The sequence below is a fragment of the Plecotus auritus genome (assembly GCF_963455305.1).
Source record: "Plecotus auritus genome assembly, chromosome: 2".
NCBI classification, from domain to species: domain Eukaryota; kingdom Metazoa; phylum Chordata; class Mammalia; order Chiroptera; family Vespertilionidae; genus Plecotus; species Plecotus auritus.
In genome coordinates, this window is record NC_137771.1 from 11,346,537 (window position 1) to 11,364,655 (window position 18,119).

The 18,119-nt window shown below is 48.8% G+C and overlaps 1 protein-coding gene across 5 annotated transcripts in view; it reads right to left on the reverse strand.

Moving 5' to 3' along the window:
• The window catches only part of UBR4 (ubiquitin protein ligase E3 component n-recognin 4), a 127,595-nt gene that overhangs the window by 5,018 nt on the left and 104,458 nt on the right, over positions 1–18,119 (reverse strand). For all 5 annotated transcript variants that reach the window (XM_080654323.1, XM_080654322.1, XM_080654324.1 and 2 more), the window contains 13 exons: positions 16,557–16,644; positions 15,903–16,030; positions 14,912–15,019; positions 14,316–14,435; positions 13,439–13,629; positions 12,889–13,062; positions 12,426–12,525; positions 9,588–9,806; positions 8,584–8,697; positions 7,578–7,720; positions 7,042–7,167; positions 5,810–6,004; positions 2,959–3,183 (listed from right to left, as the gene is read on the reverse strand). In XM_080654323.1, the coding sequence (XP_080510449.1) occupies positions 2,959–3,183; positions 5,810–6,004; positions 7,042–7,167; positions 7,578–7,720; positions 8,584–8,697; positions 9,588–9,806; positions 12,426–12,525; positions 12,889–13,062; positions 13,439–13,629; positions 14,316–14,435; positions 14,912–15,019; positions 15,903–16,030; positions 16,557–16,644 (1,931 nt within the window). The remainder of the gene's footprint in view (positions 1–2,958; positions 3,184–5,809; positions 6,005–7,041; positions 7,168–7,577; positions 7,721–8,583; positions 8,698–9,587; positions 9,807–12,425; positions 12,526–12,888; positions 13,063–13,438; positions 13,630–14,315; positions 14,436–14,911; positions 15,020–15,902; positions 16,031–16,556; positions 16,645–18,119) is intronic.

Consider the following 18,119-nt stretch of genomic DNA (forward strand, 5'->3'; position numbering starts at 1 on the left):
GAAGCCAGTGATTTACTTACTACAAAAACGTTCCCTGAAATATTCAGCTTTAGCACGGACTCTCCTCCAAATCAGGGTAGATCGGAAGAAAGGGAGACACAGTTGCGACATGACAACTGAAAGGCGACTGCCTTAGGAGAGGCCGAGGACTCACATGTTGCTGTGTGTAACCCCACGAGCTCCAGACTTGATGGGATCTAGTAGATGAGGTAGGAAACAAGGTCCTCCTCAGTCTGGGAGAGTTGTTAGTCAGCAGACCTAAAGCCACCACACACAGCAATTTGTCAACACGTGCTGTGTTGAAAGCAGCGAGCTGGTGGGAAAGTGGCGATGAGCAATGGTAACGTCCAGGATGGAGGACACAACCGCCCAACACCTCCCAATGCCGGGATAATCCCGAGCGAGCTGCTCACCACACCTCTTCGTTTCTACCCAGTATCGCCTGCCCCTACTTAATCCCATGATGCAGCTGAGGATTAAGGACCAGCCAGTCCCTCAGAACACGGGGCTCTCTGCGACCACATCCACTGCCCCCTCGGCAGGCACTGCCGGTGGGGAACGCTTATACCAGGTGCAGCCACTGTGAAATACAGAAGACTAGACTCCTTGCTGCATAGGGAGTGGCGTAGCGGGGCTAGAATTGGTTTCCAGCACCCAAATCTACAAGAGGTTATTGTTTGCAAACTGGTTTCACATCTGTAGTAAGTAAAGGGTAGTTGAACCCTTGTGATGGGAATGCTGTATACCTCAGAACACGATGTACAGAGCCCATAACTAACGGGACTAGAATTCAGTATTAGAGTGTGTGTGTGTGTGTGTGTGTGTGTGTGTGTGTGTGTATGTATGTGTGTACAAGAATCATAAACATCAGACAAGCATAGATGCTACTTATAGAAGCTAAAACTATACCGTATGGGCCTCAGGTAAAGGGACAGTGTCACATGGCACAGACCATCACACTTAAAAATCAGTAAATATAAATTCTTTAAAAGTAAAGTAATAGTAAAAGGAGAATTCCATTTGCTGAAATATGCTTCCTGAACCTTCCCTCCTCCCTATGCCCTTTCTCCCGTGCCTGCCAGCTTGAGGATGCCACAGCCTAAAGTGAAACCACTGTGTAGTGGGCCTGAGGATGAGGCCGATGACCCATTTCTCTGTAAAACAACATGAAGAGGAAGTCCCAGGCTGAAGTCCCTGCAAGTCCCAGGCAGAGGACCTTTCTCCTCCAATGTGAAACATGCAGAAGAGGTCAACTTCTCTTGGGCAGATGCCTAGAGCCACATTTTTGTGTGTCTGCCACTGCCTCCCACTCCACAATGTACAGAGCCTGCGCCAGTGACACTACCCCAACCAGCGAGATGACACCCTCTAAAATCCTCCCAGCGAGGCCTCTCCCCGGAGGCTGTCCCAATACCGTGCTCATGCCCAGCTCCTCCTCCAGGCTGTTTCAGGAGCACCCCGATCACGCCCCCACATCACACCAAGTTTGGTCGGTCCTTCTCTGTGACTGTTTTGCCTTGGTAAGCAGGAATCCTGAATAACCCTGCCCAACTTAATTATTTAAGGCTAATTAGTAAAGGTGACTAAACTGCTACAGAGAAGATGGCAACTCCTGAGTATAGCTCGCACTGGATTGCCTAATTAAGCTGTGACCAAATCGGCTTTTCCTTAACCGCCTGGGACAGTAATGAATTCCAGTCTCCTAATTGAAAGCAAAACAGCTCCTGTGGGCTCAGATTTCACACCTGCCACTGAGAGCTTGTGCCCAGTAAATGCCACTTTATGTGCTAGGGAAGCAGGCCAGCCTGACTTATCAACAACTTGGTATCCGCCAGATCTGACTTGTGATTCTGACGGCTAGTTAAACTATGAATGCTTCGGTCTCTCGGGGAACACTGGAAGTGATATGCCTGGAATGGGGGCAGGGGTTAGATAGGAATCTAACAAGACTCACCCCTCCTGCTCCACACAAAGAAGCTGATGCTGGCCTGACTCAACAGAGCTCCGACCCAGCCTCCCTGCGGGCGTGAGGCCTGACTAGCAACCCTTGGTAAAGCAGAGCTGATGGAAGTAAGGATACCAAGTGTGCCAATTCAGGCACTGGCTGTTTCCACTTGGTCTGTCACTATCAAGGGCCTGAAGGCCCCCCTCAGCCTACAAATGTGGAAATGTTCCCTCGGATGCAGCGAAAGCAAACTCCCAAGGACAGCTCTCCCAGAGGGAAGATTTTCCTCCAGTGGCAGAAGCAAGCTGACAAACTCGCCCCTACTCTGCCGCGCAGGGCAGGCAGAGCCTGCACAAGCCACTGAGAGCCAAGGGTGGTGCCCACGGAGTCCACTGAGTGTGGGACAATCCATGTGGGCATCTCAAGGGCTTCCTTGCAGATGTTTCTCTCAAGACACCTCCCATGTAACCCAAATCGCAGCACAAGGCCATGAAAACAAAGACCACTTCCTGCTTTGGGAGGTGTCCACATTAACAGGAGAGAAAGAAGAGCTGTGGAACATGGCAAGGTCAGGACAGGAACGTGACCAAGGAGGGAGATGACGAGCATTTTTTAATGATCAGAAAAGAAACTCCCCAACCGCAGCCATATGGAGGTTTTCCTAGTTTATGCCAGACCAGCCGCCTGGGAAACCTGTCACCTGTCTGACTCCCAGAGGCCCGAATGCTCCTCCTCGTCCTGTGCCTGGCTGGCTTCCTCTAGAAATGGTGCACGGAGCTAAGCCTGGCTCAGCCTCTTTAGTGGCTGAACACCAGACCCAAGGTGGGCAGGCACCTGCCAGCCATCGGGCCTAGACTTGGGTTCGCAGATGGAGAGGGGCCAGGACCAATGACTGAGTCAAGTGAGCCTGCCTTCCCTTGGCGCACACACATTGCCTGGCCGTTTTCACACACTGGGAATACACCGTCCAGGCAACAGGGGGCAGGAGGCGGCTCCCTGAAGCAGGTACTAACCTGGTGGCTCCTCCTGGAGCCACTGCCCGGGCGTGAGAGGTCACCAGCAGCCTCCGCAGGATTTCCACACGCATGGCTCTCCACTTCTCGGGGGGCAGGATGTGGAGGGCCAAGACTGTGAAATAGTGGGGCCCGTCCACTTCAAAGGCACTCTCCACCCACTTCTCCTTGGGCTGCTCCAGAAAGCCCTGCAGGTTCTTCTCCTCTCGGGAAGTTGCTCGGGTTCTAGAACAAAAGGGCACGATGAAACCAGGGCAGGCGCCAGGGACCAGTAGCAACAGGGGAGGGGGGTGTGCTCAATTTCTCCTCTTCTCTTAGGTGTCCTGAACGCTTGGATCACAGACCACACACACTCCTGTCCCCTCCCACCTCTCCAAGTGCTGCTGCTTCCCTGCCAAGCCCCTCTTAGTGGCATCTTCCTTGGCCCTTCCCCACCCCCAGCTCAGCTCTGACAGAATTCCAAACAACTGCTGGCTTGAGCAACCTGCGGGTTGAGCACCTCCACAAACACTCCACCACCAGTGACCTCAGAACCCTCGAAGGTGACAGCTAGCACCTTTTTACCACGGTGATTTGCCCAAGGTCACCAAGCAGGAGGTGATGGAGCCAATGTGAATCCTGAATCTCTGGCTCTGAGCCCGCCGCCTGCACTCCCTGATGCAGCGTGGTCTTATTACAGCCAAGTTGTTCACACTCCATCTACACCACTGCTTTCCACGGCTTGCCGTGTTGTTTGTTTCCCTTTGTGTCTGTGCCCTCTCCCCTTCAATAGAACAGCTTCTTCCAGGCAAGCGCCACTTCTTGTTCCAAATCTTGCCTAAGCTGCAGGGATGATGAGATCATGAACTTTAACGCCAGGAACCCTTCTAAGAGCTTCATGTGGACATCCTCACAATAACCCTGGAACAGGTACCAGCACTATCCCAGTCTCACAGAACTACAGCACAGAGAAAATATTTTGCCCAAAGTCACACACTGGGGCGTGAAAGAACTGGCTGTGAACCCAGGCCGCCTGGCCCAGAGTCTACCCAGCATTATTTAACTCTCTTCCCTCCAGGACGAAGCCTTGGCAGTGGTCACTGACGTGGCAATGAGAGCATGGAGCCCCCCCGATCAGGTGTTTCTGGCTACTCTCTCCTTATAATCCAGATGGTGCTCTCAAACCAGGAGTGCTTGATGCCCTGTCCTAATGCCGCGAGATGAACCACACAGCACTAGGAGACACAGAATCAGTTACCAGATGTGCAGACAGCACTGCCCCACTGGCTGTGGGAAGCAGGGCGCAGTGCGAGCACACCTGCTCTCTGAAGAGTGGCGCAGAGGGAACGGTGAGTAAACTCAACTCGATTTTCCTGAACTGGGAATCAGAGGCTTTCTGCCACTGCAGACCTGCTCAACTCTGCTCTGGATCACGGTGTCACACACTTGCCTTCATACACAAATGGTCCACCAAAGGCAGTCACCCCCTCAGCCGCCCCGTGGCCAAGCCAGGGGCAATGTGGAGTGACTAGGAAAGCAGTTTGCGGATAAGAGAGTGCCTCTCAGTAAAGCTTCCAGGTCAGCCTGGAACTGACCAAGATAACAATGACACAGCCAACTCCCTCACTACTGGCAAGGCTTGAGAAGAGTTAAAATGTCTAGCATTCAGTGACACCTGAAATCACCGGCTCTGTTCTGCCAGGCAAATGTGCCGGTTCCCCGCCCTGGGTCAGCTCTCCGCCCCGGGGAACAGTCCACTCTACCTCCTAGCTGTCAACAAGAGACATGTCTCTGCAAAAGCCAAGGGCTCTGTCCAAGGCTACAACACGCAATTAGTGCTCAGGCCTGCAGCAGTTTGGGGCTGGGAACATTTGTGCTGTCAGCAATGCAGGTGTTTCTTGTAACAGTCTAAACAGTTTAGCGGGTGATGTAATGCACTGATGGAGACCCACCTGTGCATCTTTTTAACAATGAAACCTGTGGTCTGGAGGTCAGCCATTTAACTCACAAGGAAATAGGAGGGAAGCAGAAGATAACATTGTTGAAGAGAGAAGACCAGCAAGAACAAGAGACAGATTGTCCTGTTGCCTAAACGGAACTGTAGCTGCCTGCGTGACTGTACAACAGCCTGTCAGTTCTTTGCCCAATAGGTCTGGGGCCTAAAATATGAAACCATTTAATAAATCAAACCTAAGAGCTCAAGTATATTAAATCTGCTTTTGAAGTCTGGGGTGGAATAAAAGAATATTATTCTCTACCCGAGTGCTTCTTTAAAATTGTACTTTCACATATCAACCTAACTACCGCTAATGTACATCCGGATAAAATACAATCTAATTTTTCCTGGCTGCCTTCCTTGTCAGTTGACTTTCCCAGATAATCTTAACACTCCCTCCGTTCCCCTCACACTTGCCAGAAGCATTACTCACTGGAGAGAAAACAGGGGAAGCAAGTCCAGTTTCCACTTATGAAACAGGTTCTTGGCTCTGCCACATCCCCTACATGTGACACCATCCCCTGCAACACCTTGAAGTAACTGTGGGCACCTCCAACCTACCACCTCTCCCACCCAAGAGAAGAGAGTGTTGGAAGTAGAAGTAGAAGTAGAGGCTACACGGAAGTAGAAGTTTTGACGGTCTGGCTTCTCCCCGTTTCTGTCTTCTCTGAGCTGAAGGTCAGTCCCTTGGCTGCCCACAGTGGGAGATGGGACAGTTTTAGAAGGGAGTCACCTAAAAGCTGTGGATGAACATTCCTCCTTCAGCAAAGGCTGCCTTAGGTTAGGCACTGGCTCTGGAACTAACTAAGGTGAATATGGACACATGGGAGGTGTTGGGTCAGCTGGATGCTGCCCAGTGGGATGCGAGATACTGACGTGTTCAGGACGTAAAGCACAGTGTGAATGATGTACGGGATCAGGTGGATGTTGCTCTCCCGGCCACCCCCGCCGGTGTCCGCGCTGAACGACTGCTCCATGGCGAAGCGCAGGAAGAGCAGCTTGATGTCGTGGATGTTCAGCTGGTACGTGGGCTCCCGCTGGCCCGTGCATTCCTGGAGGTAAGTGTTGTGCCTGGGAGGGAGCAGAACAAGCGCTGAAACAGAAGCAAGTCCCTGGTGGAAACCCCCTTCCCTGTTGGCTGCACAGGTTGCACAAATGGACAGCGGGATGAAAGGGAGAGTCGAAGGCAAGGACTGAGCCAGTAGGAAGAGAAGGCAGAGGACGTTTCACTTCTGCTGTGACTAAAAGTGATGCTCTCCAAGCTTTGATGAGAACCCACTGGTTTTGAGGGACCCACTTCTTGAGAGACCAAGGTCATAGAACATATTATGGCCACATCTAGAAGTACATTTTGGAATAAGAAAGGTAGAACTTATCCCTTCTGACTGACCAGGAAATATATTCTAAGAATCATCTCCCCAAACTCCAAAAAAAGGCTTTTTCTATGTCAATTTACATTATAATCTATTACGCCTTATTAACTATGTGACCTCAAGTAAGTTACTCAATCTCTCTGTGCCACAATTTCTCATCTGTAGAGTGTGTCTAACAATAGCACATGGTAAGCATTCCAATACTGCCCATTGTTATTTCCATCATTACTACTACCGGGTACCAGTTTTATGTAAGTACCTTTTCATCCCTGAGCTTTAAAACCAGGACCTGTGGTGGGCACCACTCCACAAGGCAGCAGTCAGAGGCAAGGGCTTCACAGAAGCTTCAGCTACTCTGCATTTTAGGACAAGGGAGCCCATGCCACTGAGGTATTAATTTTTATTATTTAACCCTCAGGGGCATATACCGTAGAAGTGAACTCTGGGAAATGTTGGCCTGAGGGACCAAGTCAGGCATCACGGGTCTGATGTCCTTAGATCAACAAAGGTGGAGAGTAGTGAATAACTAGCAATTCTCCATGGTGCACAGACACTGAGGGTGCCGGTATCTCAGCAGAGTGCCCTCTGTTCCGAACAGCCCCTTGCCAGCAAGCAGAGACAGGGATTCCCAATGAAGGCAACAGGAAATGGTCTCACCACAGGCTGGGCTGAAAGATGACTGCCCCCATCTCCTGGGAATCCCCTTTCCTACCATGCAAAATGCTCAGCACTCACCTTGCCAAGCAAGTGGCAAAAGCTGATTCAGGGACGTGGGGTCCCCAGACCGGAAGGAGCCCATTGCACTTCGTGTTGGCGTTCTGCAGGGCGGCACTTTCCCATTCTTCCCGGCCTCGAGCCAGCCTGGATGGGAGGAGAGCAGGGATGAGTGGCTGCTGGAATTAACTGGGCAACCAGGCACCTGGGCAAGTGGAGTGGAGAGGGTTTGCTAACACGAAGGAAGTTAGCCCATGCTCCTGACTCCACACAGAGAATTAGCCAAGTGTAACTGTGATATAGCAAATGCAGGCTTCACTGCTTCAGGTAAGTAACATTGCTTTCACCAGCCTTGGGCCAAAAGCCACATGTATCTTCCTATATCTTCAGCCTATATGGTTAGAGGTAGAACACCCTACTCCCCAGAGACTAAGGAACAGCATTAAAACTTCAGGGTTGGCAGCTGCCCACACCTGGGAAGTAACGGAGGTCTGGAGCTGAAGCCCAGATCAGGGAGAGGCCCACTGAGGGAGCCCGTCCCCAGAGCCAGGGCCTACCTGACGGCTGCCAGGTGGCAATCGTAGTGCACGATGTTGAAGTGGGACACGGTGCTGTAGCCCTGCTGTTTCCGGGGCTTATTCTCCATCTCCTCCAGGGCTACCCGCTTGGTGAAGGTATAAATGCCCAGGACCTTTGTGGGCTGCAGACAACAGAACAAGGAAGAGAGGTGAGGAGAAACTCCAGGGAGGCTCTGGAAGCAGGTGAAGCAGAGCTGAAGGGACCCAATGCCTACCCTCCTAGGCATGGACACTCCAGGAGAGGGGGTGACAGCCAGCACCCCAGGCTCGTGGTTAAGCACTAGGCTGGGCAGTGAGATGCGGAGTGAGAGAAGCAACCAAACTAAAGCAGACGCTATGCAGGTGGGAAGACAGAAATGTATGTTTAAACTGCCCTTCTTTTCTTTTTGCTTTATTTACTTTAAAATGAATAAAGTGCCTTCTTGATAAGTCGGTTGCTTTTCAAAAATTATCGGGCAGCTCCAAAGAGCCTGTGTTACAGCAGGACTTAAAGGCCTGTGGTCCAGGGTACAGCCCTTCAATAGTTCAGGTGCCAAGTAGTCAACAGAGGCTAGAGAAAGGGGACCCCTTTTAGGCCTTTAGGGGAGCAAACAGGTCACTTGCTGCTCCTTTCAGGTAAGAATCTAGTTTGGGGGAGCCTGATCTCCTCAGGTGTCCTGAATGGAAACAGCATGGTATGTTTTTAAAAGCCCAGAATTCTGGCTCTGTCCCATGACCTTTGTTCTCAGCCAAAAAAAGGACTTTTTACAAGTTGAAGGATAAAATTACATAAAGCTCTGGGCATGGGACCTAGCAAGACAGAATCCAATGCATGCTTGTTGTCTACGATCATGATGATGATGAAGGCAGTGTGCCTTCCTGCCTTTAAAGAAGAGTGGCCAAGAAGCAAGCCTTGGCCAATCTACGAACAAAAGGCCTGCATGCGAGGGCCACTACCAGAGCAAGCAAGCAGGCTGGGCCTCCAGGCCCAGGCCCAGAGCTGTACCTGGAATTTGTACCCCTCCCTGCAGATGCAGCACGTGAGGCCCGGCTCCTCAATCAGCTCTTCCATCTGCTTCAGGAGCGTCGTCTTGGTCACGACCTGGCCCTTTTCATTTGTCTGTTGGGGGAACCCCAGGTGGCATGTCAGAAGGGCATTTCTACCCTCCTCCCCCCCAACCCTAGCTCGGGGATGCTCAAGGACAGGGCTGACCCTCCACATACACTAAGGGATGGCTGCATCAAAAGGAATCTCTTCAGTTGGCTACTAATGAGGGTAAAGACCCAGATTCCCTGCTATTCTCTTCCTGCAGGACCACTGAAGCAGAGAAACCATCCGGCTGGAACCCTGGCAAGCCGCCACTTGCCACCAAAACAGCCCCTTCTTTGTGCCAGCAATACCAGCTCTCAGCTGGCAAGGGCTGATGCGTTATGAATCATTTACTGTTCCCATGGGAGTTTTAAAACTGCTGACACTCAGTTTGCTGGCTTGGAGGAGGCTCTCACAGGCCTACTGCTTCCTCCAAGGCTTCAGGACAGTGAAAACAGCACAGAGCCCTTCATATACACAGACCGGGGTTCAAATACTGTCAACCATTTATTAGTTATGTGCCTTGGCTTATTTACTTCACCTTTCAGCCTCAATTAGTTCATCTAGAAAATGGGTATAATAATACCTTATAGAACCACATGAAGGCTTAAATAAAATCTTTAAGTAAGTTGCATAAGCACAGTGCTGATAGTAAATCCTCGATAAACAATGGCTATCACCATTTTATGAACTAAAGTCCCTTAGTATCTGAGTCTCATCTGGACAGAACAGTAACAGTCACAGCTCTGAGGGTTGTTGGGAAGATTAGCAAGGTAAAGGGCCTAGCACACCCTCTTCCTCCGTCCAGCCTTCAGCTTCACCATGCCCAACCCCAGCTCTGTCCCAAATTACCAATCATTGTGCCACGGCCACCTCCTCAGCAAGGTGGCAAGAACTGGGGACTCAGGGACTGGCTTTACCGTCATGCCCAGGGTGCCCAGAGCCTTCTGCCTCATCGCCATGGCCATGCGCTTCTTCTCAGCCCGGGTCTCCCTGCGGGCGGCATCAATCTTCTTGTTTACATCAGGGTGCTCCCGCAGTGCCTCCAGCAGGTTCTCTGCCAGGGTCCCAATGCCCTCGTCGCTGGACACCTGCTCCAGTTTATGCAGGTTTGTGATGGAGTCAGTTCCAATCAGAACCTGCCAAGAAGGGGCCAGAGAGACACAGGCCTCCAGTTATGTAGATAAGTGTTCTTCCCAGGAGCTTAAAGTTCAGAAAATCGATGGAATGTACACAACCTCGTGTCAGGCAGCTGAAAACTTTTGCTCAGAGAGGCCCAATCAGATCCTTTCATTCTAAACTTTGAGAGATTTGGACAAATGGGGGCGGGTTCAGCTCTGCCAAGGACCTCTGACTCATCACTATGCTCTTTAGCTTCAGCATGTCTATCTATAAAGCAGGGGTAATGCCAGGGCTCCTGTGATGATTAAAATGAGACAACATGCAAAGCATCCAGGCACAGGGAAAGGGGTGCAGGTAAGATTCCCTGGAGAAGCAGCAACTGATGAGTCCTAAGTGGTGAACTCAGTGACCACCAAGCTTAGCAGGCCCTTGAGGTTCATGGGGACTGTGCTAAGGTCTTCATCTGGGGCCACCATACTCAGGAGCACAGTTTTCTCAACTTCTGGATACTAGAGGTACAACTACAAGTGGGACTGGAGATAAGAAAACACCTAAAAATGTATTAACAAGAAGCCACTGTGCTTGAGAAGGTTGGCAATCAATGAGCTATAGCACCACGCTCTGAACTGGGGTCGAAGACCATCAGAACACTGAAGGCAGGTGTCGTTTGAAAAAGCTCTCCAGGTGAGCTCACAGGGAACAGCAGCATTTCACTGAACTCTGCACCACCCACATCACAAGTGAATTGATGACAATTACTACATATTTGACAATAAGTTGAAAACAACAAAGCCAACTTGCAATGTGAAAGCTCAGCACTCAATCAGATCACTCACTAGCTCATAAATCTATTCTCATGGCTTCAAATATGCAGCTCAGCAAAATTACAGGGCATCCTGTGTCTCAAGCTCCTAAATGCCAAGCCCGTAGTTCAACTGCCTATGGTGAGATAGCCCACACTCACCACTCTGGTGTTTACTGTGTGAGGCAGTGTTCTAGGTGCTGGGGAAACAAAGACTGTATCCTCCTGAAGCTTCCATTCCAGTTAGGAGGACAGACTATATGTTGAGAGTCTAACCCAGTGGTCGGCAAACTGCGGCTCGCGAGCCACATGCGGCTCTTTGGCCCCTTGAGTGTGGCTCTTCCACAAAATACCACGGTCTGGGTGAGTCTATTTTGAAGAAGTGGCGTTAGAAGAAGTTTAAGTTTAAAAAATTTGGCTCTCAAGAAAAATTTCAATCGTTGTACTGTTGATATTTGGCTCTGTTGACTAATGAGTTTGCCAACCACTGGTCTGACCTAATGAATTCTGCCCACCTCACTTCAAACCCCCAGTTTAGTAACTAAGTAATTCAGTTTAGTAACTAAGAATAAGCCTGGTTATCAGCAGACCTGTCCTAAGCTCACCTCCTTCATAGCACCACCTTCACCCTGTCACCCAATCCAAAAACTGAGCAGGGTTCTTGAATAATCTAGCTTCTTCTCTCCCCAGGTGCAATCAGCCTCCAAGTCCATTCATTCTACCTCCTAGATCTCTGCTGAATCCATTCACTGTTCCAAAAAGGTTACATGCTGTGTGATTGCATTTATATGACATTCTTAAAATGACAAAACTATAGAAATGGAGAACAGATCAGTGGGTGCCGGGGGTCAGAGGCGTGGGGGTGCAGGAAGGTGGGTGGGGCTATAACAGTGCAACGGAAGGGGTCCTTGTGGTGCTGAAACTGTCCTGAATTGTGCACCAAGATCAGCATCCTGGCTGTGATATTTATGACCATTTTTCAAGAAGTTACCATTGAGAGAAACTAGATAATGGGTATAGATATGATTTCTCTCTTCTTTTTTAAAAAATGTATTTTTTATTGATTTCAGAGAGAAAGATAGAAACATCAATGATGAGAGAGAATCATCAATCAGCTGCCTCCTGCATGCCCCACACTGGGGATCGTGCCCACAACCCAGGCATGTGCCCTGACCAGTAATCTAACCATGACCTCCTGGTTCATAGGTCGACGCTCAAACACTGAGTCACACCAGCCAGGCATCTCTGTATTATTTCTTAACAACTTCATGTCAATCCATAATTACCTTGAAATAAAAAGTTCCATTTTTTAAAACCCCAGCCTGGCCACCTGCCCAGGTCAGTTAGGATTTGTGAGTGATAACAGCTGCCTTGGCCCATGGGCAGCTATCAGGAATGAGCTACAGAGGGGAACAGGTGGGCCTCTCTGAGCAGAAGTTTTCAGCTGCCTGACACAGAGCAGAAAACGGGGTGATGATATTCCTAATGTCCCAGTGACTGTGGCCAGAAAACGAAACTGTTTTACACTTGGGCCAGTCACACTCACAGTCCAACTGCTGCTCAGCTGCCCTGTGAGATAATGAAGCCCCACATAGGAATGAGTTGAAGGAGGAAATCACAAATGGAACTTAATCCCTCCCAGAGAGAGCTGAGCCAGATGACCTCCGAGAGTGTCTTCCACTCTAGAAGTCTCACATATCAGGGCAAGTCATGTCTCAAGGCTATCGAGGCAGTTATCTTCCTCAGTCCTGGGAGATGAGGAGACAGTGTATGGTTCCCTCACTCTACATGTCCTGTCTCCAGAATAAGGCATACATGCAGGCTGGCTACTCACCTGGGTGGCAGGGTGCTGCATGGCCAACCCCCGAAGAAGCCTCAAGATAAATGGCAGGGCTGGGCGAGACAGAAACTTCTTCCAGATGTCAGCATCCAAGCTGCAAAGCAAAGAACGGCTTATTAGCAGGCCAGAGAAGCAAAGGCTACCTAGATTCCAGCTGTTGATTCTGATTTGTTAAAACATGACCCTCCAAGAGTGCCACAAAGAATCACAAAGGACCACCCAGTTCAGCTGAGAAGCAGTGTGAGATGAGTACTCTAAACAGAAACCAAAGGGCTGTCATCCTTACCCCAGGGCTCCAAAGGACTCTGCAGTGGCTGAGAGTCACCTTGGTCCTTTCCAGAAGAGGAGGGAGACCCCCAAGGAGGGCAAAGGGGAATAATTATGCCAAGATGATGGAGGCGGAAAGAACCAGGACAAGGGGAAGGTAAGCAGTCACTTTGCCAAAGCCGCTTCTTACTTTTTGGCACTAGGAATGTGCTTTTTCATGTAGTCAAGTGCATTCTGGGTGATTCCCTTCTGGAGAATCAGGTCCTTTAGCTGGTGCCCATTGCTGTTGTTCTTGATGCCGGCTGCTATTTTACAGAAGCAGTCCAGGAAGACTTTATCATCGCCACTGTGATCTTCATCATACCTACATGGGAAGAGCCAAGAGTCTGAAGGTGTGAAAGGACTAGCATAAGCTGAACAACCTTCAACAGTCTATAGGATCAAGTCTAAACTCCTTAAGCTGATCTGGTTCCTACCTCTCTCCCTCATACCTCCTCCATCCCCCAGCTTGTCATACCCTCTTTCCCATCTTACATCCACTTCGCCTTCTCTGCAGAGCCAATTTCACACAATATATTTTCACTATGGATTCTCCAATTAGAGTAAGCCCCTTAAAGGTCCACCAGACTGGCATGTAAAAATCTGATCAAAATTCAGGTGATTCTTCCTCAGTCTCCCAGAACCAGTTCTAGGCTTTTGTGGGGACTCTCCCTTTGCCATATGAAGTCCAAGCAACATACTTCTCAAAGCTGCAGTACGGTTTGAACCGCTCCACCAAGATCTGCATTTTCTCCACCTCCCCAAAGGAAAGGTAGGGGATGATGCGCAGCAGGCCCTGGAGCACACTCGGGTTGGAGCGAACGAAGGTGCTGTTGATCTGGTCCAAGAGCATCACCAACTGATCTTTGTCCCCGGTTAGGAGGAGGTTGCCCTGCAATAGGAAAGAGGATAGGAGGGTCCTTAATGGGGTCAGGACTTGGCCGCAGCACTTCCATCAGCTATCAGGAGCCCTGAAAGAACCCAAGGGACTCAGCACTACCTAGGGAATAAACAGTGTGAGTTCCACTTGATAGATTAGTTTTTGAATTTCTGTGATGGCTTTGTTAATAGTCACAGGTGATCAGAGTACAATCTCCGCTCCCTCAAGAGAATGTAGGCTCCCTGATACTCATTTATTCGTCATATCTCTAGCCAAAACATTCGCATCAATAAGAATGGAGGGCGGCAATGGTGCAGTAAGTGAAGAGAAATTGAACTGGGAGTTGAAGACCCGGGTTCTAGACTGAACAGCTCACTGCATTTCTCTGGGCTTACTTCCTCCACTGTGAGGTGAAGGGTTGGACTAAGGCCCCTGTCTATCAGCTGGAACATGTAGAATTCAATTAATGAGCAGCTTCTGAGTGCAAGAATATCCCTAGCAGCTTTGTTTCCTCTGAATCCACAGCTTTCAGGCTTTAATGCAATGATGTCACCATTAATTAGTTGAGCCTTGCCATTCCCATAGGTGAGCGGGTTCAGTCACTCTTGGGTGACACAGTGAGACACAAACGAGCCTGCTGCTGGCAATGAGACAGTGCAGGTTCCAGTGTCTGCAGAGCACAGGCTGGGCTCACTCACCTTGTCCTCACTCAGGGGCTCAGCATTGGACTCATCCAGAATGATCTCCATGATGCTAAGCACCTGCTCGGCCACAGCTGCACCACCACTGTCCTTGCTTTCCTGCTCAGCTACCAGGGCCTGTAGGAGGAGACACAGTCACTCTGGGGACAGCAACACAACCACTCATTGATGGGATCTGCTCCCTGAAGATGGCCTTCATGGCCTGACTTCCCAGAGATGGTGTGTGTCCATGTTCTCAGGGAGAGACAGCATGTGGGCTTTGAGGGTAGTGAAATGTGATGCTCCACTTATCTTTCTGGTTGCCCTGCGGTGAGTGGCACTACTTTTCCACTGGTGTGTGGTCTGGACTGTTTTAATTACTAACTTCCTCTTGTCTCTGATCTGAATTCAGGAAAGGGACAAGGAAGCTCTTGGGTGTCATGGTGACAACATAGGGTGAGCAAGTAGGACAAGGGACACCGGAATGATCCAGACAGACAGATGAAGCGCTTGAAAAGGCCACAGTCCATTTCATCTGAGTCCAGAATTGAGCTGTCTTTCCCCCGCCAGGACTTTCAGGACTCTATCTTTTGCAGCCCACACTCTTTACTTACCAAGTTTAGAGTCCCCAGCATGACATTCAAAGTGTTCATTTCCAGCTTGACCAGCTGCTGCCGGTTGACTTTCACCTTCACACAGTAACTGAACAATTTCAGCAGCACCTGACAAGAAAAGCCAGTCAACACCCATGAAACCACCTGGGAGTGAAGATGTGGGCAAGCAGGAGCGGAATGCTTAAGAGGGGTCATGTACAATCAGCAGGTACTCTTCCTGAAACCCAGAGGGCAGCCGAGAAGTGTTCCTTAAGGGGACATGGTAAGGAGGCTGAGATCCCACACCAGGTGGGCAATTTAAACAGCAATGTTCTCCAAAAGTAGCTCTTTGTGGGCTGGGTAAGTCCCCACCATCTCTAAAACCCTGGCAGAGACACCAATCCCTAATGAAACAGGTGATGCTCTGCTGCCTTGGGGGAAATTCTAGTACTAACTCAAGACTCTTAACTAATAGTCAACAGTAAGATCCCAAAGCTCATGGTCTGTGGCAGCTCAGAACCATGTAGGTCATTTAAGACACATCACAGTAATATATGTTCTCACAGCCACTAGAGGTAAAAATCATAGTGTAATTTCTGTGCTGCCTTTGAAATCCTCTTTCCTTTCTAATGAGACCAATAAGTAATCAAACAAAAATCGTACAAGAAATGAAAGGATTACTTACAAAATTTAAAGCAATAATAATAACAGATACAAGTACTGTTTTTTTTTTTTTTAGGAAAAGACAATCAGACATTGGTTCCACAAGTGACTAAAGGGACTTAGCAAAGGCTGCCATCACACTGGCATTTTGGGGGAGTGGGCCAGGAAGAGGGTAGTGAGGAAAAAGAGCCTAGATGTAGAGCTCAGGGAAGTTGCCTTCACTGGCTTGCACTGGTCCATGGCACCATGCTGCCCTCTGGAGTTAAATGGCACAATGACCACAAGCTTCTTTCCATAGGGGTCTCTCCCAAAGCAGAAGGCTGGTCCCACCTTACTGCCTCCAACTCACTGTTAGAAGGTGTCGTCCCTGCTTGAAATCTTTGATCCCTGCCAATCTGTTAAGCATGCATTCCAGACCCCCACACTGGGCCATCACACCAGCCATCTTATACACTTCTTCTTCATCTTCTTCTTCATCTGGAGGAGAAGGGAAGCCGAGCAGACAGAGGAAAAGGTGAAAATGGGCATAAAACGGACAGTCTTCTTCCAGGCTGGTAGCTATTTCCCTTTTTTCATATCTCCAATAAAGACAGCCAATAAAAGGGGTCAATACTGTATATTAAACTACACCACCTCACTCTCAGTAGCTTTTTAAAAGATTCAAGTCAATTAAAATTATTTACTCAAATATGTGAAAATATAAGTACCACAACCATCAATGGGAAAAAAAAAAAAAAAAACTAAGCTAAAAATAAATCTACACTCAAATTTGTGGCTAATTGCATTGTTTTTCCCAAGGCTGGTTGTGTTTTTTTCTTCCTAACCCCAGAGGTATCTGAATCAGGCCATAGATACCTGTGTTTTTCCTCAGTCAGAGAAGTAATCTCCCCTCAATTCTGATCAGAGTATTTGCCCAGAATACCTCTAAGTCCCAGGACATGAACCTCTGATTGGTTCTAAACCTCAACCCAACATGCAGCAATAACCATGAAAAGGGCAACACCTGTGGTGGAATCCAGGGACTCGATGAACTCCTCAGTGGCATCACCCAGCAGCCCCCGCATTCGATAAACAATCCTCATGGGTTCTCCCTGAGCAGAGAAAGTTGAAGAAAGGTACTTGTAAATAGGCCCCAAAAATACAAAGATCTGAATACCTGGTCTCAAGTAATGCTTCAGCAGTGTGGACAACTTCTGTTTCTCTACATGTGGACCACAGTATCTAGAATCCAAATGCACTCCATTTCCTTAAGGGGAAGGAAGCTATTTCATTTAGTGTCTACTTAGACTAGGAATTACATGAAGCATTTTACCGACACTATCCCATTTAGTTTCATTAAACTCTATGTAATAACTCTAACAACTATTATTTATTGTTTTACTCTGTGCTAAGTACTATGCTAGTTAAGCGCTTTATTTACCCTTCTGTACACGGTTAAACAGCTTGTTCTAAGTTACCCCGCTGTAAGCCCAAGTCTACGGCCAAGCCTGTGCCTGCTTTAGGAGCAGAAACTCTAACTAATAAGGACCACCACTCAAAAAAGTCAGGACAAGGGAGGATCAAAGGGCTTTGGTTCAAGTCTCAGGAACCAAAAGCAAGAAAAGACAATGCATCAATCTTTGCCTGTGGAGAACCTACGGGCTTCATTTAACCAGACAGCAAGGACATCCTAATGTCCTCAAACTAAAACCTCTAACCTGATAGAATAATGAGGAGTAAGTCTCTGGCAAATCAGAAGACTGATTTGGAGGATCATGAACATTTGGAGGATCATGAACATGTAAATTGGAGGATCATGAACATTTGTTATACCCCAGGTAAATGAGTTAAGCACTCTAGCATTTACACTATCCTCATTTTGGAGGTGAGAAATGGGGGCTTGAGGTCACAATATATGAAATGATGGCTGCCTCTAAGCCATGCTCAGCAACAGGAGAAAACCTGGAGGAGAAAAGCTGTCAGAAAGGCCACTTCTCAGCTATGGAGGCTGAGAGAGAGAACAGCCATAGATCATGGACAGAAAGAGGCTTAGAAAACAGGACAGGCTCCAGTCAGTAGCTAAGAGATGGGCCATTGCAAGGAAGGCCTGGGGAGGGTATGGGAAGGAATTAGAGGGGGGGGGGGGGTCCATGGTGGGTGAGAGGGGCATCTGTAATACTTTCAACAATAAAGATAAATTTCAAAAAATAAAAATAAAGAGATGGGCTGTTTATGAGGTAAGTAAGAAGGAAGTTGATGAAGCCTCAAATAAAAAGCTGCCACAAACTCTGGACTTTGTCAGAACAACCCTTCACATTAGGGATTAAGCACACTAATGTGAAGGTTGAGTGATCCTCAACTTCTAGGGGGATGTCTGTGTGTATTCTTTGGGTTCCATACCACATTTACAAAGGCATTCATAGAAGCTTGAGCGTAACTTTTTATGTGCATCAGGGATTACATCTGCATCGTTCTGTTTTGATGCTAAACTGTCAGTGACAAGATGTATTGGATGGGGCAGTCCACAACACTAGATCTCCCCAGCTGGCAGCTGACCAACAGTAAACAGTGTCCAGGATTCCCAGCA